Here is a 21506-nt window from a genome sequence, read left to right as displayed (position 1 = left end):
CTACTCTCGTATACTATTTTTTCCAAGGGCAACTTGTTTTTCATTTGGAGACCGGTATTCAAAGAGGTTTGCCTGAGTTTGTAGTTGTTGTAATTTTAGCTCAATCCCACATGTTAGGAATGGCTTTAAGAACAATTCGAGAACACTCACAACTCACAGAACATAAGCATACATACAAGGCAAAATCTTTCTAATAAAAACTATCTTTACCGTACTAAGTATTTACGATGATGAATTAAGTACCTTAAAGATAAGAAATTAGAGACATTTATAGACTAAATACCTCTAGTAGTAAAATACTTACATACTCGAATTAAGACTGGGAGATTAACAAACTCAACTACTGGACCTATTAACAAGTATTTATCTAACTAATTGACTAAAGACATATGGACACACGTATAGAACCTAGGCATACAGATTTAACAGTAGTGGAGATTGATTGTTGACAAGCAGTACAACTGCTTCAGGAAGAAAGGGCTAGCTAACGGGACATAGATAGAGTGCTCCACTAAATTCAAAGCTTAGTTCAATTTAGAAATGTTTCTGGTTTAGGTTTTATTTTAAGATAAGCTAATCAAATGACTCGCATTTTAGCAAATTAAGTTTTGTTGTCTAGAGCTAATACTATGTAGATTGAGGTTTCGTTCCCTTGTATTCGTCAAGCTCTTCGGTTTGATGAGCCATTTCCTTTGTAATTGTTTATCTTGAATAAACGAATTCTATTTGAAAAAAAAAAAAGAGGAATCACCTCATATATTATTTTTAATTTTTAACTTTTTTAACGATTTTTTTTTTTTTTTATTTTTACGATTTGGATTGCGATCTGGGTTACTGCATGGGTTGCAATGTGGATTGTAGTTTAAATTGTGTTACGATTTAGGTTGCTCTATAAGTTACATTGTATATTCTTGAAAAATATATTAAAAAATACTTTAAAATGTATAAATGAAAAAATTACTATAACATGATTTTAAAAATAAGAAAATATACTTGAAAATAGGAAAATTGCTAAACGTCATTATTAGTGTCTGGTAACACCCTCTTAGATATCATACTACTATTAGTATAATTATGTATCAAATCATATATAATTTAAGAAAATAAGTTATAAAAAATATCTCTAATCAATTATGAATGGTCACAAATAAAAAGTACTCAGCACCACTTGTGATCACCACCAATCCTCTTAAAATTACTTCATAGACTACACTACAAATTTTTTTGGCTAATTAGTAATTTTTCCTCCCAAACTTTGACATGTACCAAATCAGGCCTCCTGAACTTTTTTGTCCGTTAAAAATTTTCCCTGAACTATTGAGATTGTTATATTTAAGGACTTTTGTCTAATTTTAGTAAAAAATTTCTAACATAGATGAAAGTTTAGGGAGCATGATTTAGTACATATCAAAGTTTGAGGGGCATGATTTAGTAGATATCAAAGTTTAAGGAGCATGGTTTAGTACATAAACAAATACTGAAACAGTAAAATTGAATAAAATTAGATAAAAGTCCTTCAATTTAACAATCTCAATAGTTCGGAGGAAATTTTTAATGGCCAAAAAAATTCAGAGAACACAATTTAATACATGTCAAAATTTTAAAGAAAAAATTACTAATTAGCCCATTTTTTTATTCTATACTCTAACTTTAATAGCAATCATGGTTGACTTACCAACCCCACTAGTCAATATAGTGTAGCCCCGAACCGGACCAACCGGTTCATCTCTCTCTCCTCACCTACTCTCTCTCTCTCTCTCTAAAACCAAAAATGCCAAAGCCACCCACCAACCAAACCACCCACTTCTCTTAGCATCACCTCTCTTCTCCTCCAACCTCATCAGACCATCCATGGCTTCCACTGCCCACCATTTCTGCTCATCTCTCTCCACCAAAGCTTCAATCTTTAACCCAAATTCCAGCTCCTCCGACCTCTTTCTTCGTCTCCACACTCCCAACTCCCTCTCACTTCGCTCCTCCTCTATTTCCCCGAGTTCGATTGAGTTGACTCGTGTTGCGAACTCGGCTTTGTCCAGGTCCAGTTCCAGGATATGTGCTAGCTTGGCCCACGTTATGGATCAGTCTTTGGGTTCAAAAGCTCCCACCATTGTTGAGGTTGATTTGGGTAATCGGAGTTATCCAATTTATATTGGGTCTGGTCTTCTTGATCAACCAGAGCTTCTTCAAAGGTTTGTGATTTTTCTCACTCAATATTTTTGCTTATCAAAGTTTTAATCTTTTTGGGTTTTTGAAATTGCCCAATTATGTAGAAATTGGGAATTTTCAAGCTAAAATCTTTGATTCATGAACTGTTCATATAATGTTTTGAAGATTCATATATTCATTAAGCAAGAAACTTTGATTCAATTGCTTTATTGTGTAGTTTAGTTATGGCTGAAATTTGCTTGAAAATCATATTTCCAATATTTTTTTTGCTATCAAAGTTTCAATCTTTTGGATTTTGAAAATTGCCCAACTCTCTAGAAATTGGGAATTTTTTATGGTTGATATTTGCTTGAGAATCATATATTTCATCAAGCTAGAACTTTGATTCATGAACTGTTTTGTTTTGAGCTTACAGAACTTTTAGTATTTACAATGCAATAGATACATTTTAATTCTATTGTGAATGACATACTCTGATTCATAATGTTTTGAAGATTCAACTGCTTTGTTTGGAGTTGGATTATATAAACCATGTTTATTTACTTTAAGGTTCGTTTGGTAAGCCTTATTATATGGTATTTTGATATAATCCTATGCTAAATTTCAATTTATATCAAAATATTGTATATTTATATGCATATAAAAGCCAATATTGTATGTAGTTTTACATAAAAGTATGCTATTGAATACAGTTTAATACAATACAATATAATACGGTATACCGAACGAACACTTAGAGTTTTGGTTTCTGAATTGACATGAGAATTGCTCAATTCTGTAAAAATACATGTTTATGGTGGTATTTGGGATTTTTATTTAGCTTAGTTATGGTTTAATTTTGTTTGAGAATCATATATATCCATTAAGCTAAAAACTTTGATTTATGTAAACAATCACCAAAATCAAGATTGAACTGAACTAAAATGAAAACAGATGAAGAATATGCATAAACTAATGAGAATTAAACTTCAAAACAGTAAACAACACTAGCAATTTTAAGTGGTTCAACCACAAAGGCTTTAATCTTTCTTCAATATGTGATGAATACAAGTACAACTTGAGTCCAAGATTTTTCGCATCAAACTCGTAGAATCTTGGAGCAAAATAACAGCTCAAACCTCACCAAGTTCTCTCTCTCTCTCTCTGAATTTAGTATAAGGCATTAAGGTGGCGTTTGGCTGGGAAGAACGAAAACATAAGAATAGAATGGAAAAAAATTTAAAATGTATAAAAAAAATTAGTAAAAGACTTATTAAATAGTTTATCATCATGCATTGGAATTCCATTTTAAAATGGAATAGTCATTCCACCAAAATGGTGAAAAAATCATTCTATTGGAATGACATTTTAGTACATTTGAACACTGTTTTTTATGTTGTATTTTATTAAAAAACTAATCTAATAATAAAAAATATTCTTTTTAGTGTAATTTTTAGTATTATGATTAGAGCAGAAAGAGTTTTTGACACCTTCTTGCTTTCTTATTTCATGTTAGGCATGTTCATGGGAAGAAGGTTCTTGTAGTCACTAACACTACGGTTGCGCCATTGTATTTGGAAAAAGTTGTTGATGCCTTGACCAGAGGAAACCCGAATGTGACTGTTGAAAGTGTGATTTTACCCGATGGCGAACAGTATAAGAACATGGTAGGTCTCCTATTTGGCTTTCGGTTTAATTATCTCTCTTTTGGCAATTGTGGTAATTGTACTTGGTCTTTCTTAATAGGAAACTCTCATGAAAGTCTTTGATAAGGCGATTGAGTCGCAATTGGACCGAAAATGTACATTTGTTGCTCTTGGAGGTGGTGTGATTGGTGATATGTGTGGCTATGCTGCTGCTTCTTTCCTTCGCGGTGTTAATTTCATTCAGATACCGACTACTGTCATGGCACAGGTTTGTCACCGAACAAAAGTGTTTTATTGTTTTTGTTTTTCTATGTATGCTTCAACTGTTCTTATTGGCATTGAATAGGTTGATTCTTCGGTTGGGGGAAAAACTGGGATAAACCATCCTTTGGGGAAGAATTTAATTGGCGCATTTTACCAACCTCAATGTGTACTCATAGACACAGACACATTGAACACATTGCCCGAAAGGGAATTGGCATCGGGTCTTGCAGAGGTCATTAAGTACGGTTTGATTAGGGATGCAGAGTTTTTCGAGTGGCAAGAGAAGAACATGAAGGCATTGCTGGCTAGGTATACAATACAAATATCAAGGAAAGAAAATTAACTAGGTTTATTTTTCGAAGTTCTATTCGAATCTAATCAATACTCAATACTCAATATACATTTTCATTGCAGGGATCCAAATGCAATGAGTTACGCTATCAAGCGTTCGTGTGAAAACAAGGCCGAGGTTGTGTCCCAAGACGAGAAGGAAAGTGGTTTGAGGGCAACATTGAATTTGGGTCATACATTTGGCCATGTGAGTACCTTACCCCATAATCGTTTCTCTTTTCCTTTTCCTTTTTCCAGTTCGGGAATCCTGTAATCGGTTTTCTGCTTAAGACCTTGTCGTATAACAGAACTAAGGCGAGTTAGAAAAATGAAAAGAATGAATGGATTTCCGAAATTGTTAAACCGAACTTAATAATCTCATTCAAATTGTGTCTTTTTCGTGTCTTATGTAGGCAATAGAAACCGGGATGGGCTATGGAGAATGGCTCCATGGGGAAGCAGTTGCAGCCGGCACGGTAATAATCAAATACTAAATATACATTTCACCAAATATCTCCCAAAACTAACTTTGTTGCCTATTCTACTCTTAGGTTATGGCTGTTGACATGTCCTACAGACTCGGGTGGATAGACGAGTCACTTGTAAAGCGAGTTCGTAACATTCTAGAACAAGCTAAGTTACCTATTGCCCCTCCCGAAATCATGACCGTGGAGATGTTCAAATCCGTTATGGCGGTAAGCAAAAGAGAATTTGTTCTTGCTCGTTGTTCGGTGTCGTTTACTAACATTTTTTTTCGGTTCGGCGCAGGTTGACAAGAAAGTAGCTGATGGATTACTAAGACTGATTCTTCTTAAGGGTCCTCTAGGCAACTGTGTTTTCACAGGTGATTATGATAGAAAAGCACTCAATGAAACACTCCATGCATTTACCAAGTCATAATTTGTAACTAATGTAACTAATTTGTTACAAACTTTTGAGTGCCTTTTTATTTTTCTTTTCATAATTTTAATTTTGATTTGTAAGAGCCTTTTTATTACCATTTGTAATTTTTAGATATTGTGAGCTTGAATTAAATTAATAAATAAATCAATGGAAATCCCATAAAAGGGATTATTTCACAAATACACAAAATTAACAAAAAAAAATTATAAAAATATAGTTGTACGGAATTTTAAATATTTTTACGATTTTTATGATTTTATTTATAGAAAATACGGACTTTTGATGTATTTTTATGTTGTATTTTTGTTATTTATATATTATTTTTTGTTGGTGTGTAGATGTTATTTTTCTGTTATTTTTATGTAGTTTTTTTGTTATTTTTATATAACATTATAAAAATATATATAAAAAAAATAAACGTGAAAAATATAAAAAAAAAAATTATCAAAAAAATAGTGTTTTATGTAATTATTTTAAAATAAAATTAAATTTTCATTTTATAATATATAATCTTTGTTTTTTGTTTTAAATAATGATAAGGTCAATGTTACTCCTAAATTGTTGTTTAGCCATGTTTGTGGCTATAAAAACTATTGGCTTTCCTTTTTTATTTTATTTATTTAAAATATATTTTTGGAAAATAAATAAATAAGAAGATTTTATTAAAGTCCCTTACTTACATGCTCCCTACTTTCTCTCAATCTAAATTGTGGATGAATTATTAATGTTTGAAAAAGTCCCCCTTCTTCCCATGTTTGCAAAAAAGAAATATTAAATTTAAAATGAGATAGGAAAAGTGAAGAATAAATGAATGTATCTTAATAAATAATTTAAGATATTTTTTATTTAATTAATATAATGAAAATGGTTCTACCAACTTAAATTTTGTTATAGCAACTTGTAACATATTTTTGTGTAATATTGAAAAATGAAGTTATTAGACAAAGCACTATTAGCTTTTTGAGGTTTAGGAGTATTAGTTAAAAGAGTTTAATCAAAATGTGAATCATTAAGATAGAATAGGATGTTATATAGCTATTAGTTAACAACTACTTTTTTATATATTAGTGAAATAGATAAGTATATTTCTCCTAACTTATTATTATTAATTATTATTATTATAATATTTCTATCCATGAATTAGTTTTAGGTAAACTCTTTTATACCCTCCACAAAACTACTCCATCATCTATAATCATTCACCTAATGTTAGTTTTTTCTTTAATTTTAATAATGATAATTAAACACTAAAAAGGGCTAAAATCACACCACCACTCCCACCCCTAAACAAATGTATTTAATAAAAAAAATTGTTAAAAATTAATAATTTTTTTTTTTGTGTATCTTTTAAATGTTTTTTTTTCACTCCTAAATTGAATGGGTTCTAAACACATGTTTAGCTGGTCTTAGTCCAAGAATGTCCTAGCGCCCAACACCACCATTATGAGGTGATGCCAAGGTTGGTCCTAGAAATAGAGTAAGAAGTTGAATGCCTAGAAGCCCCAAAGCTCAAGACAATAATGTCTTTAATAAAACAAAAGGTAATTTCTTATAATTGACTTGTAACGTTCCCACTTCATATTTTTATTAGATCTTTCCCTACAAATTTATTATTCTTATATACATGTATGTCACTCTATCTGCTTTCTAAAATGACAACTGACCTTGCAAATCAACATAATATTTTCAGCATATTTTGTCCTTACTCGTACGCTTATTAAAAAAACGTCTTAAGAGGTTATAATTACTTCAAGTCAAATAAACTTAACTTTAGAGTTGAGACATCTAAAAATTATGTTACGTTCAATATTAACTTATGTTAGCCTATCAATATATGGTATAACTAAATCAAATTATAATTAATATATTTATTAATTATGAAAATCACTAAAATAAAAAAAAAAAAAGTTTGCAAGGACCAAAATTAATATTTGGTTATTGAGAAAGCATTCTAATTAATAATCATTATTATACTTATTACTCAACTTTATTTTTTAATTAATTGTTAAAATATTCAAATAATAATTATCAAATTATAAGTAATACATTTGTTCATTTTATTGTTTTGAACAAATTTGTTGATTACATTTGATTATATTTATTACTTAATTAATTATTAAAATATTATGATATTAATTAATTGTAATACAATGTTATAGATCCACGTATTAATAAATTTCATTACTGTAATTTTACTAAATCCTAATTGAAATCAGAATTATCAATAGAATAAATGAAACAATTTAAAATATAAAATAAAAATAATTCTTATTATATTGTTTATTAAATTATTTGGAAAAGAAATCAGAAACATTTTAATTTGTTTACCTAAATATGAAAAGCAATCAAAATATTTTAATTTATTTAAATTATTATTATTAGAATATGTAATTATTTTTTATTTATAAATTTTTAAAGAGCATATTTATTTTTCTTATTTTTAATTAATAAAAACAAAAATGTGTTGCTTATATAGATAGAAAGAGAATCTCTTCTTTTATATTGGGTGATTCTACAATGCACTCCCTTAAAAAGGATGTATTGATGCATCCTTAACTTGTTTTGACATTCAGAAAAAAAATTTAGTCTAATTTTTTTTTCATATTCATGTATGTTATAGCTATTTAGATATCCTACAAAATTTTGAAAAGTTCGGAATAATTTACAATATAGAAAGCAATGTTCAAACAGTCTATTTTACACGCGTATAAAATAAAATAGTCACTCTTGCAACACACTGTTTGAACATAATTTTCGGCGTGTTAAACTTTTTTCAAATTTCTTAAAATTTTACAGGATGTCTTAAATAACTATAACGTACATGACCATGAGAAAAAATTTGACTAAAAAATTATTTCAGATGCTAAAACAGATAGGGGTGCATCAATATATCAATTTTAAGGGTGCATTATAAAATTTTCCTTTTATATTTTCCCTAGAATTGTATCAAGATTAATATTCTACAATTGATTCTTATTTTTTTTAGTAAATATGTCATAATTACCAAGATTTAATTCTCATTAAATTTTAGTAATTAAATTAATGCAATATATAATTGAAATAAAAAAAAAAGGAAAAAGACAATTTTCTAATTCTCTCTCTAAAAAACATTTTTTTAATGATGATGTTGAAATGGGACACGTAAGCACGCACGTCCATTTCATGATTGGGAACCGTTTAAAGACAAAAATGTTTTCTTTATCAATTTTATTTATAAAAAAATAATATATAATTAAAGTGTAATTAATTTTCGATTGTAAATAAATATATAAATTTAATTTTTTACGATAATAATATTTGAATTATGTTTTTTTGAGCTTCTGTAAGTATTGGTCAGTGAGTGTCAATTTATTATCTACGTGTTATTTTCTTATTAGTATATTTAAATTAATTTTAAATAAAAAATTAAAATTTAAAAGTTTGGACTAATAAGAGATTGTCAAGTGGTAATTTACTTGACACTTAATAGCCAGCTATATACAAAAATTTCAAAATTATAACTTAAGTATTATTACAATAAAAAATTAAACTTATGTCTTTATTTAAAGTTGGAGTTAAAAGTTATAGGCATAAGCATTAGTATTAAGCAACATATGGTGCCCAACACCATACCGATGTGGTGCATTGCGATTGGTTAGCGAATTCTTATATTATTTATTAAATTAAATTGTGTGAGACTCGATATTGATTTGCACCAATAATGATATGTTACATTTTGTGGTGCTTGACACCATAAAATGTCCTTAACAATTCTCTTTAAGTATTTGAGCATTGTTATTGGGCACCACTGTTACCTAGCACCTTCTAAACGTATCACCTTACAATTGGTTATCGATAATCTCTAAAAGTTATTTCATTAAGCTATATGAGACCCCGATATTTAATTACGCCAAAAGTGATATTCACACGTAGAAAAGTGCTAGACACTACTAATGTTTTTTTAGAGAAATGCTAAAAGGCACCACTAGTGCCTAATACTTCTATCATAATCATACTGTTATTGGTGTAATTAAGTATCAAGTCTTATATAATTTTAAAAAATAATTTTTAAAGAATATTGCTCGTAATCCTTTTAACATTAATTATAAGGAATTATATGGTAAATTATTGGTAATTAAATAATAAATTAAAAACCCAAAAATTGAAAAAATAAAATAAAATAATGATAATAAAAAAAGGACAAACGACAACCTTTTTTGGAGGATTTGTTGGCTAAAATTGGTTCGCTCAACGAACGCTTCAACGGCATTATTTCCCGGCCAATTCTCTTTCTCTCTCATTCCCAAACAAAATTCTCTCTAATCAATTCTCTCTAATCCATTTTTGGGTCTAATCTCACTAACCCAAACTCTAATTTTCTCTCAATTTCTCTTCCTCTTCTCCTTCTCTGTGTCAATTTTCCATTCTCATTTCTTTTGGGGTTTCAATTTTTTTACTTTCCATCTAAAGTTCTTTCCTTTTTTTGTACCCATTTAGGGTTAGGGTTCGTGGGAGTTATTGGGGGTACTGGATCGTGTGGATGTATATTTAGAGGAAGAATATCGATCCCTCAGGCGAAGATCTGAGGCTTTGGTTTCTTTTTCTTTTTTCTGTTTTAGAAATTTGAAAATTGGAAAATGAGTGCTTCGAGGTTCATAAAGTGCGTTACTGTTGGGGATGGAGCTGTCGGAAAGACTTGTCTTCTTATCTCCTACACCAGCAATACTTTCCCTACGGTTAGTTTCAATCTTTGATTTGATTTTCAAAATATAAAAATTGTATGAAATTGAATTGTAATGGAAAAGAATGCTCGAGCAAATTTGACCCCTTTTGATAGTTTTCTTTCTTTTTTTGGCTGTTTGAATTTCTTTGGTTGAGGTTTTCTTTGTTTGGTGTTCTTTCTAAAATTGGTTGATTTTTGTTTATTTGTTTTATTTATCTTTGTTTGTTTTTAGCTTGATTTTGAAGATACTGATACATTTGTGTTCTTATGGCGTAGGTGAAATTTTTGAGATTTATTTGTTGTGATTATATGGGGGATTGTTAATCGTTTGGGCTGAAATTTAGATTATGGATTCTCAATTAGAATGTTTGTTTTACCAATTGTATTATATTGATGAGTAATTTATGGTTTTGTTCTACAATTGAAATCATATTTTGGTGGAAAAAACAGGATTATGTGCCAACTGTTTTCGACAATTTCAGTGCAAATGTGGTTGTGAATGGAAGCACTGTTAACTTGGGATTGTGGGATACAGCCGGTAAGTATTGAAAATGACTAAAATGCAAGTTGTGTTAAACAGTTTTTCTTTTCTCGGTCTGAACTTTTCTGTTTTCGTTTTCTATGGAGAACAGGACAAGAGGATTATAACAGGTTAAGACCCTTGAGTTATCGCGGGGCCGATGTGTTTATACTGGCATTCTCTCTCATTAGCAAAGCTAGCTATGAAAATGTTTCCAAAAAGGTTGGTTAGGCTTTGCTTTTATCATATGTGGGCAGTTATGATTTATTAAAATATTTCTATGGAGAGTTGGTAATCACATTAATGTTTTGCTGATGTCTTCCATTAACATTTGTTTACTATGTTTTTTTTCTCCAGTGGATTCCTGAATTGAAGCATTATGCACCTGGTGTCCCGATCATTCTTGTTGGAACAAAGCTTGGTATATTTTTTATCTTTCTATTGCTTACTATTTTGGTCTACATTACGTTCTTAATCAGTTTTTCAATCACTACTAAATACTAATATGTGTATCCTTTTCTCATGATAAGGTTCATTTTCATTTCATAGTAAGGATTGATTAGTACCAATATTGTGTTATGTTAATGGAAGTTTCGGTAATAGCATGAACAACAATGTTCCTCTTTTTCATATATTTTCCTTTTGGTTTTTACGAGCTAGACCTTCGAGATGACAAGCAGTTCTTTATCGACCATCCTGGCGCTGTTCCAATTACTACAGCTCAGGTGAAAAATTTACTCTTTTACAATCCTCTAACGTTTTTACATAATTGCACATTTTCTTCTTCTTTATATTGACTTGTTTATCGCATTAAGGGAGAGGAACTTCGAAAGCTTATCGGTGCACCTGCTTACATCGAATGCAGCTCGAAAACACAGCAGGTAATAAAAACATAAAACTTTTTCCCTTCTTTCTGATGAAATTGTCGTAGTCTTAATAAGCTCGGTCTTGTATATACACAGAATGTGAAAGGAGTCTTTGATGCAGCCATAAGAGTTGTCCTTCAACCGCCGAAACAGAAGAAAAAGAAAAGCAAAGCACAAAAGGCTTGCTCCATATTGTGATTTGAAAGAATAGGTGTAAAGAGACGACAACAACAACAACAACAATCTTCGAGTTCTGCCTCTCTATTCCACACCATTTCCTCTCCCCTCTCACCATTTTTTCTTTTTAACATTTTTACTGTTTAATTCAGAAGAAGAAGTAGGAGTTCATGAATGGTATTGTCCACTTTTACAATCTTTTTATGAAACTCTTAAAGAAGAAGAAGAAGAAGAATAAGAAGAAGCATATCAGTCTGTTATAAATGGTGTTTTGCTTTTTCTTGGAATTATTGTGGTTCTCCTCACTCTTGTTTAGTAGCATGGTTTGCTTATATATTTATATTAAATTCAGGTTTTTATTGTTTTATTATTATTATTATTATTTTTTTTTTATAAATTGTTTTAATGTAATAGACTGGAATATATCATCCCAGTTAGGAAATGCTTTTTTCTATGGACACAGTTATGTTATTAAATTTTATTGTGCTTTAAAAGGCTTGGCAATTTCTATGGCTTTCTTCTATTAAATATTTATTTGTATTTTGACAACACTTGGGATGTTTCTTTTGGAAACTGCAGCTTCTTCCAAATTATCATTTTTATTTTCTTAATATGTAAATTCATAAATGGTGTATATTTGTATTTTTAAGGTTTTTTCTTATATTTTCTTCGGATTTGATTCTTGATGATATTTGAGTTTTATGTAAATATTTTAGTATTGTCAGTTTTTAATTTTTGTTCCAGAATTGTTAATGTAGTAGTTGGTACTTTTGTCAAATTTACTTTAACACTATTGCTAGCACAATTTGGTGGTCTCGGATATTCAAGTTGTCTTAGAAATTTTATATTAGTTGATGCTATTTTTCAATGAATTCTTTCAACTCTCGGGTTCTTTGAGTCTTTTTCATTAGTAGTATTCTTATTTTTTTTTAAAAAAATAAATAATAATTGGAATTTCTAAGTGATGTCCCAGTAAATAAATAAATAAATAAATAATAATAAAAGGTGGGTGGTGGAGTGGAGAATGATTGACTCAATGAGAGAGTTCTTAAACACAAGGAAATTCATCTGTTCAATAACATAATTATCCTTTTCATTGTAACAAATAGTAACTTGTGAGAGACTTGGTTTATCTTCCTAGAGACCATCTTACTATTACGAACCAAGAACAAGAACGAGACATGCAAATGAATGTGATGAACCAAGAACAAGGAGTGGGAGATGAACATGCATATTCTTTGGCAAGCTCTTGTGGGAGCATTCACCTACGTACCCTCCCTCAACAAACATGTTGTTTACTTTCGAGAAGGGCATGCTGAATATGCCGAAAGCTACGAGCGAAGCTAGAATTAAATGCGAGAGGAGCCAAACTAAACTAAAATTTAAATAACAAAGGGTATGTTTGTAGTACAACTTCTTAAAAAGTTATTTCGGTACACCTGCTATTTGCTCGACATTTAGAAAAAAATTTAGATATTTTTTTTTATGATCACATACGTTGCAGCTATATAGGATCACTTGTAAATTTTTTTTAAAAAAAGTCGAATAATTTATAATGCTAAAAATAAAGTTCTCATATTTTATTGCACTCGTGACTGTTTTTTCCTTATGCGCTTAGAAAATTTACAGGTGATTCTATAGACATTTTTTGAAAGAGATATGGGATTTACAGAAACAACATTTTAGGATAGTGTACTATAAATATTTCCCATAAAAATATTTAATATCAAGATTTTTGACATTTATTCAATGTTCTTTGTTATAAATTGCTCTTTAATTTACCATTACAAATTATTATTAATATACTATTAGAGAATTGCTAAAAGGCAACATTGGTGCATAACACCCTCTTTCGTGTCATACAAGTGTAATTAAGTAATGGATCCCCAAAAACTTAAGAAAATAACTTTTGGAGAATATCACTAAACAATCATATAGCCACCTATAGAAGATGGCATCAGTAGTATCCAATAGCAATGCTCATAATCATAGCATTAAATAGAGCTCAATCTGATCACTTTACTTGCTAAGGACCTAAGGTAGTAATTTCACTATCATGTGTAGCTTGGTTTGAAACGAAGAAAAAAATTGTACATATTATGTTCCACATTGCTTATGTAAGAGTAATTTGTAATTTTATAGAATCATTAAATTTTAATGCTATGATAAAAAATTTAATAATTTGATAAATATTATATTCACACATACGAAGTTATCACCATACAGTTTGGAAAAGTTGCATCGACTTATGAAATATTTATCAGGGTGGATCTCCAACTTATTTTTCTTCTCCCTTGACGATGTGGTGATGATGAAAGATTAAGTAATGTTTTAGGAGGAACGTGTTTATTATTTAAAGTGTTCACTCAAGAATCATTTTTATTATTGTGTGTGGAATACATTTTCCCTAAGATAAACCAAGCGAAACCTATGATAATGTAAACAAAACATTCAAGGTGACAACTTCACTTCTACTATAAAATTCTTATCAAAACAAGCACATCAAGTTGGCTAAAGACATTATTATTTTCTTGAAATGAAACAATGATATTCTTGTCAGATAAAATTTAAAAACATCGTAATTTGGAGGTATATAAATTTATTTGTATTTTATAAGTTTATGTATATTTCATAGTGTCAATTGTATTTATTGAAACTTATAAATATTATTATCGGTAGATTTTGGTTATAATGGGTTATTAGTTTAACTCTACGTTCTTGTGGTTTATAAGTTGTTTTGAGTTGTAGCCACTTTCACTTTTCACACTTGTCAACATTGCTAGGCGTTTTCCTATTACTTTCAACTAATTTATTAAAGGAGCTAGGCAATTATATATGATATGAGCTAAACTACGTTATTTGTTATATTCAAAACATTATCTATGTAATTTTTTTTAAAAAAATTAAATAATTGACAATGTTAAAAATAAGTTCGAAATTTTTTAAACAAACGTGCTAAATTAAAATATCAAAAATTTTATTTTTAATACTGTAAACTATTCAAAAAATTTCTAAAACTTAACTAATGGTAAATACCACTATAAAAAAAAATTATTCTATGTGATTACGAATATGAAGGTTAACTAAAAAATTATAATTAGCACTACTCTCATTGAAATTATATTATTAGAGTATACAATACAATACAAAATATAATATGGTAATTGTTCTAAGTAAATAGCTCAAGAAGTAAGAAATCTCTTATCAAAAAGTCCAATTAATGTCCTTGCATTCACACACAAATTAACCTAAGTAATCCTAAAACTAACTCGCAAAGCATTTACACAAATTCAAAATACCATGCTAAAATGTATGACATCATTAGAACATAAAGTCCGAACCCTAGAAACAGGCGTATCCTAACATAAGAAGGCCTACAAGGGCAATACTTGAAATGGCAATCTACAAAAAAACACCGATATTCAGATTCGCTAAAATAAAGTGATATCCAAAAGGAATTACTAAATAGCTTAAAAGATAGATATGACTGCTCTAGATGGGCCAATATTGAATAAACGAGTATCTCTTCTAAATGGAAATAGATTTTCTTCGAAAAGGAGTTTTTTTGAATGTTGCAAACAACTGCAATCCATACATACATACACATATAAACTTCCCTATAAAGATCAAATTTGGTTTCACGTAGGAACAGTAATTAGAAAGAAAAGAAAAAAAGAAAGATCCATTTTACGAAAGAAACAACCTATCAAGCAATTGAAGAAGCTTTAATGGGTTCGTATTTGTCTCCCATAGCACCGCCTTTCTGTTTCTGAAACTGAATGTACCGCAATGTGCTTGCAAAGAACGCGTCTGTGGCCTGATCCGGTGTGGTTGAGTCACTTTGCAATTCGGTTGTAATCAATTCCATCAGGCTTTGGATTGAAGCAACAGTTATATGTGGGTTACCCTTTTCGAAGAAATAGAGGTACCTGTACATACATACATACACAGCACGGTTAGCCTAACTAATTTTTAACCACCAAAAAAAAAGGGTAAAAGAAATTTACTTGTTCAATATCTCAACAAAGAGTGCCACTGAACCGGTGCTACCACGAGTTGCACTTGACATTTGCTGAGCAGCATTTGCAATTCTTAGAGCACGTTTCAGGCATATTAAAACCCTGGTTAAAGTTAAACAAGGGATAATAATTAAAAATAATTCTATAAATAATGAAGCCCTTAATTTTCTTAAACCATGTTTGCTCGGTAAAACTCACCTCTCCCCGTCCTTCATGTTTTCTTGATCATCAACCCAAAAGAGATGTGCACAAGAATAAACAGCTCTGCACTGATCAGGCTTCTTTAAAAGCTTCGCAGAATACTGCACGGTTATTTTACAAGACGGAAAAGAAATCAGTAGCAAAGACTGCGAGTTAATCCCATGAAAATTTATAGCTCTATAAATTCGGTAATTACCCCTGTAGCCTTGTGTGTTAAAGTATCCCTGTTCTCAACACCAAAGACGTGCATCCTTTGAAGTGTCCCAATTATCAAATGTAGTGCGGTTATCTGTGCTTTTGAATCCTATTACAGCAACAGAATGCAAACACAAAATTATTCGAAAATAGATAAATAAAATTTTCCGTACATAAAACGGAAGGAAATGGAAATAGGTACTTACCGATATTTCCTCTTCATACAAAATATACGCTTGGGTGAAAAATTCATAGGCAACAGGTTCTAGCTCACAGTCATTTGCAGCCTGATTAACAAAAGAAGAGAGGTTAAACTAATGCACAGTTAGGAACTCATATGTAAAACAGACTATATATTTCTATTTACCTCAGCGCATTGCAAGTACAACCTTAATGCCAGTTCTGGTGCCGGAATGATTGATAGAGCCTCAATGGTCTGAAACACGTGGATATTGAATTTTTATATAATAACTACTGAAACTTTAAAATATTGGCTAACTGTTAAAAAAAGGTAAGAATGATAATGGTGTACTGTTTTCCTATTTTGCAGACGAGTACCTGATTTAAAAGCTGAAATATTTTCTTTGGTGTAGTTGTTGTGTCATCACCAAAAGGGTTTTCCTCCGGACCTTGCAATTGCCTAACCAACTGCAGATTCAAGATACAAATAGAATAATTCATGTCAATGCCAAAAACAGTTTCCCTCAATTGTAAATAGAGAATGTTCAACATTCTCAATAAAAATTTGGTTACATATACAATGAAGCCTTTTTTGTCAACTATGTTACAGCTTCACTCATTCATTTAGAAGTTTCTGAACATATCCGATAACACTGCCTAAACTCTGAATATAACACATTTATCCCAGGGAGTGAAGCAAGTAGAAGCAAACCTTTAGGGAAGAGAAAAATAAGGGAGGAACTGTGAAAACCAAGCGCTTCGGCCCTCCAGTAAGTATGTGCTTCCTCACAGTACATATAATCTGCAGACGAGCCCAAGAATCATAAACAACATTATCATGAGGTGTCAAATTCAATCAAGACCCAAATTCTATGTCGTAGCAAAAGAAAAAAGACCCAGATTCTATGATGCATACCAAATGTTTTAAATATATTATTTATAGCATAGAATTCAAGTCATTTTAAATATGGCTGAACAGGCTTCAGGCACGTCAAAGTTTTGTATAGTCAATACCTTGAACATCTCTTCTGGATCTTCATTGGTGAGCATCTGAATAAGTCGAGCAACAGAATTTTGCTCCTCGTTGAAATCATCTTCATCAATCTAGAGATCAAAACAAAAATATAGACTTTACACTCATTTATAATACTAGACTAGATAACAACAGACCAATGATTATGCAGCAGAGTATATTAATTCGGGAAAATAACTGTGGTAGATTTCAAATCAATGACTACCTCATCGTCAAAAGTTCCGTCCAAATCCTTAATAAGCCCCTTTATTAATTCAAACAAAGCTTCCACCTACAGAAAAGTAGACCACCCAGTTATGAAAAATCCCACTTGGAAAAAGGGGCAAAGAATAAGTCATTACATTTACATACCTTGTCAGCAGTTGATACATGAGTCTTATTTTTCATAACACTTGAAATAATAACTGTAGCCATGACCTTATTGGTTTCATTATCAAGATATTCCATGACATGGGGATAATTTGAAAGCTTTAAGGTAGTGACAATATCATTATATTTCTCAAGTGGAGCACTTAAAAGTGCAACGATCTGTTTTGTTGCCTTATTGTCTTCAATCTTCCCTTTGCCAGAAAGTTTTTTAACACAAGCTCCCTGACAAAAATAGACAAAGATAAACATGTGTTAATATTACTATAAGTAAATGGAAAACTTGCATCTACCATACAATAACTCAACCGAAAGAACATACCAATACTTGATCTGCATAATCAAGCCGATCAGGGTGTACGTGGAGAGTAAATTTAAGAAGTGACGAGTACAATGTTACAACTCCAACAGTAGGCATGTCAACATGCGCTTCTATCACCTGCACCAACACACATCCAATTAATTATTGAGTCTAATGTCCCAGTACAACGAGTCTCATAAAAGATAGAAAGTGGCTATTCGTGACAGGAGACAAAAGGAACTTTGTTAACCGCACCAAACCCTTTAACTTAATATAGTTTTCATATTTGATAACTGTTTTTAATTTGTAAGTTTGAGGCTACACAAGATCCTACCTAAGTTCAACTATTTAATATTCACAATTAACTTCAAACTTCAATGCTACACAGGATTTTACCTTCCCAATTGCATTGCTCAATTTGGAAAAAGCTTCTACTTGCAAGAACTCAGGCAACACTTCTGCACTTGAAGCAGCATAATTTGAAAGCCTTTCCATCAACTGGGATAACACTGTCTTGATATCAACAGATGGCTGGAAAACATAATTTTATACGAGTCAATACCACAAAGTAAATCAAACAAGTGAAAGTTGGTCCCAAAATTCTTTATAACATAGACTACTGTACATAGTTTCGATATAGAGGCGGTGTCATGTACCATTCAATGCTTAACATTCACATAATTGTCTCTTTGTTCAACATTGTCTATTACCATACAAAAATTAACTTTTATTTTGTGTGATATAAGATACGTTTACAGAAACTTGAACCCTTGACCACTCACAATTCATTCAACTGCACAATCAGTCAAGCTAGCCTTAAGTGACACCACTTAAAAATTGTTTTTATCCAGAAATTCTCCTCATAATTCATATAACTTTCTGGTCGTGTTTGGTAAGAAAGACTGATAAAAAAACTTAGTTAAGCCAAAAGACCAGACATCTATATTCATAAATGAAATTTCTCAACTGTAGACTATTTTTGTGAAAGGACCTCAATATGCTTATGAATAGAGTAGGAATCTTCAATTTAAAAATGTTTGAAAAAGACAATGCAACTTGTGATTAAAAGGGATAAAAAAGACCTAAAATTAATCAAAATGGAAATAATGTCAGCTACCTGAAGTTGAGGGCAAGCACCCAACAATACATCAAGAGTTTGCAAGTGATACTCATCAGGGAATACTTGAATTATGCAATCCATCAGATAGAATTGTGCAATCTCATCTTTGCAATTGACAACCTGTCAAAGTAGCAATTTACAGTAACTGCAAACATCCAAAAAAAAAAAAAAAACATAAGAAGAAGACAATAAAACTGAAAAGGCTATAACCTGCTCAAGGACTCTAGGAAGAACAGATTCTTTGTACATCTCGAGATCAATCCCCTCTATCTGGCTGAGCACATGCAAATTCTTTCCAACCTATAAAAAGTAAAGAGTAACAAGAGACAATCCTTCTGTAAGTGCACGCCCAACATGTAGAGAGTTCAATTGCAGCAAAACCAACCAGCTATCAGTTACTGATATTTACAAGATCACGCAGCTCGCTCCGCTCTTTCTCCCGTTTCTCCTTTTCCCGGGCAGGTCCCTGCAGACCAGAAAGCCCGATAGCAACCCTCAACTCAGGATCAGCTAAGAGTATGAATGATTCACAAGCACTACAACACCTGCATGACCAGAAATCATGCCCTCATGATAAATTTACCTTCAAGACATGCAAGCATTGTGGTACCTATGCATGTCCAAACATGAGAGCACCATAATAGTATCAACCAACCTGATGTTGCATCCGCACCCAAAGCTTGTTCATCTCGGTGAAATTCTGGATTACAAACTCCACAGCATCAACAACAGTGTCTGCATCCCTAAAGACATCAAGACAGCAATCATCAGATCAGGTTTGTTCCTTATAATCTACCTGTAATGTATCTACCTACAGAAATATGGAAAATAGCTTAATTTCCTTACCCTTCATATTCAGAACCTATATCAGGCAATTTGTCCCTGCTGACTTGAGAGAGGTAACTCCTTAAAAAAAGCCCACGTACAGGATGCTGAATTCCCCGGCACATTTCCACCAGATCTTTAAGAACATCCTTGGCAGGTGCTTCCTTCGATTTGATATAAACAGATCCCACTGTGCAGAGGAGGTACCTGATTGCATCAGGTAGCAAAACCGTAAGGTCGGTAAAATCTTAATGTTACAACTGACAGTTTAAGATGGGGGCAATCAGAATCAGGTAACAATTTAAGGAAAGATATCTTCCGCACTCCATTACCAAAATTAAAATTGAAAAAAAGAAACAAAGGAAAGAACATACAGAAAATCACTTAACTATCTTATACAAAACACATCCTTTGTGACTCTGTTTGGCTTAGCGCCAAACACTATGACTTCAAGGTTTTTTGTTTCAGTGTTCTCCATAGTTCTTTGTTTTCCTCTCTAAGTTCAGGTTTCTTTGGTTAAAGTATAAAGACAATATCTATTTTGCATTCATTCCAACCTCATAAAAACCAAATGTACGGTTTCAATAGTCTTTTATGTCTTGAGGATCATACAATTAACATAATATTAAATCAAAAACCAAAAGGACCAGTTGGGTTTAAAGGCAAAAATCACTTACAATCTAGGCAATATGTTACCGGCGTGTTGCACAAGTTCATACAGATCAATAACAGAACAACCTCTTCGAGCCTCCTCCTTAAAAAACATCTCCAATTTCCTCAATTCATCAAATGCTCGCATATCTTTAACACAAAACAAAAACGAAGAAACAGATTCAATTCTCATCCCCACATAATTTTCCCTCAAAATTGGCAACAAAAAACTACAAATTAATTCAAATTCACAAAACAGGAAACCAGATCGTCGATCTAAACACTCACAGAGCTCATAATACTTATGAGGAGAAAGCTTCGAAGTTCGAAGCTCAGAAAGCATCTGAGCAGAATATTTTAATGCATCTCGGAGATTATTCGAATCCTAAACACAAAACAAAACATTCCATAACAAATCAGAACACAATTATGCTCTTCGCCAATCGAAAACTAGGGTTTCTCCAAAAAAATTCTCGAGAAATCAAATAAAAAGATGCAATTGATTAGAGGTTTTACCAGAGCACGATGCATGTAGAAAGCGTTCTGCTGGAGACCAGCAATCCCGGCGGCCAGCCATTTCTCTTCGTCTTCGGCTCCGTCTGCGATCATTTTCTCTGTCTAGATTTTCTCTTTCTCTCTCTAAGAGTGATGGTGTTTGGGGATCAAAGCTCAACTGCCTAACAGTCCTAAGTCTTCGGTTTTGGATTGGAGCGATCGATCGATCCTAGAGCTTCACGTCCTCTTTTCGGATCGATTGTCCGACCCAGTTTTTAGTGGGCCTTAAGCCCATAATATTACAGTTGAGCTCATATTGGACTGGAAAACTATGCTTCTGGGCTTTTTGGCTCACTTTTGCTAATGCTAGCACGACTTATAAAAAGAGGAAATTACACTCTATACCCTTTTTATATTGTCCTCTTTTATTTTTACCCTCTTTTTTAAAGTCTATCATTTTTACCTCTTTTTTTAAACATTGTACCAATTTTGCCCCTGTCACTTCAAGATACTCTCCATGTGACTCTCTTATGTCAGGGTATTTTGGGTACAATACATATAAAAAGA

General features: G+C 31.5%; 3 protein-coding genes across 3 annotated transcripts; 2 read left to right on the top strand and 1 right to left on the bottom strand.

Annotated features, from left to right (window-relative positions):
• The first annotated feature begins 1687 nt into the window (after positions 1 to 1687).
• LOC115702672 (3-dehydroquinate synthase, chloroplastic) lies at positions 1688 to 5385 on the top strand. Its single transcript, XM_030630099.2, has 8 exons — positions 1688 to 2189; positions 3662 to 3812; positions 3892 to 4059; positions 4138 to 4364; positions 4470 to 4593; positions 4799 to 4861; positions 4937 to 5080; positions 5154 to 5385. The coding sequence occupies exons 1-8, from the start codon at positions 1852 to 1854 to the stop codon at positions 5283 to 5285; spliced, it is 1347 nt and encodes a 448-aa protein (XP_030485959.2). The 5' UTR covers positions 1688 to 1851; the 3' UTR covers positions 5286 to 5385.
• Positions 5386 to 9478: 4093 nt separating this feature from the next.
• LOC115702674 (rac-like GTP-binding protein ARAC1) lies at positions 9479 to 11920 on the top strand. Its single transcript, XM_030630103.2, has 7 exons — positions 9479 to 10003; positions 10441 to 10528; positions 10623 to 10732; positions 10868 to 10931; positions 11171 to 11235; positions 11326 to 11391; positions 11473 to 11920. Exons 1-7 carry the CDS (start codon positions 9905 to 9907, stop codon positions 11572 to 11574), a joined length of 594 nt encoding a protein of 197 aa, XP_030485963.1. The 5' UTR covers positions 9479 to 9904; the 3' UTR covers positions 11575 to 11920.
• Positions 11921 to 15060: 3140 nt separating this feature from the next.
• LOC115702675 (vacuolar protein sorting-associated protein 35A) lies at positions 15061 to 21208 on the bottom strand. Its single transcript, XM_030630105.2, has 21 exons — positions 20961 to 21208; positions 20733 to 20829; positions 20471 to 20594; positions 19815 to 20000; positions 19624 to 19711; positions 19378 to 19434; positions 19179 to 19268; positions 18966 to 19088; positions 18245 to 18379; positions 17870 to 17986; positions 17533 to 17772; positions 17387 to 17452; positions 17163 to 17252; positions 16861 to 16950; positions 16527 to 16616; positions 16336 to 16404; positions 16175 to 16255; positions 15970 to 16077; positions 15771 to 15874; positions 15561 to 15674; positions 15061 to 15482 (listed from the first exon to the last, which is right to left on the bottom strand). The coding sequence occupies exons 1-21, from the start codon at positions 21051 to 21053 to the stop codon at positions 15260 to 15262; spliced, it is 2385 nt and encodes a 794-aa protein (XP_030485965.2). The 5' UTR covers positions 21054 to 21208; the 3' UTR covers positions 15061 to 15259.
• Between the last annotated feature and the right edge of the window lie 298 nt (positions 21209 to 21506).

The sequence above is a fragment of the Cannabis sativa genome, chromosome X, assembly GCF_029168945.1.
Source record: "Cannabis sativa cultivar Pink pepper isolate KNU-18-1 chromosome X, ASM2916894v1, whole genome shotgun sequence".
In the NCBI taxonomy this organism is placed as follows: Eukaryota; Viridiplantae; Streptophyta; class Magnoliopsida; order Rosales; family Cannabaceae; genus Cannabis; species Cannabis sativa.
The sequence above is the reverse complement of the archived record's forward strand: the minus strand, read 5'-3'. Positions and strand labels throughout refer to the sequence as shown.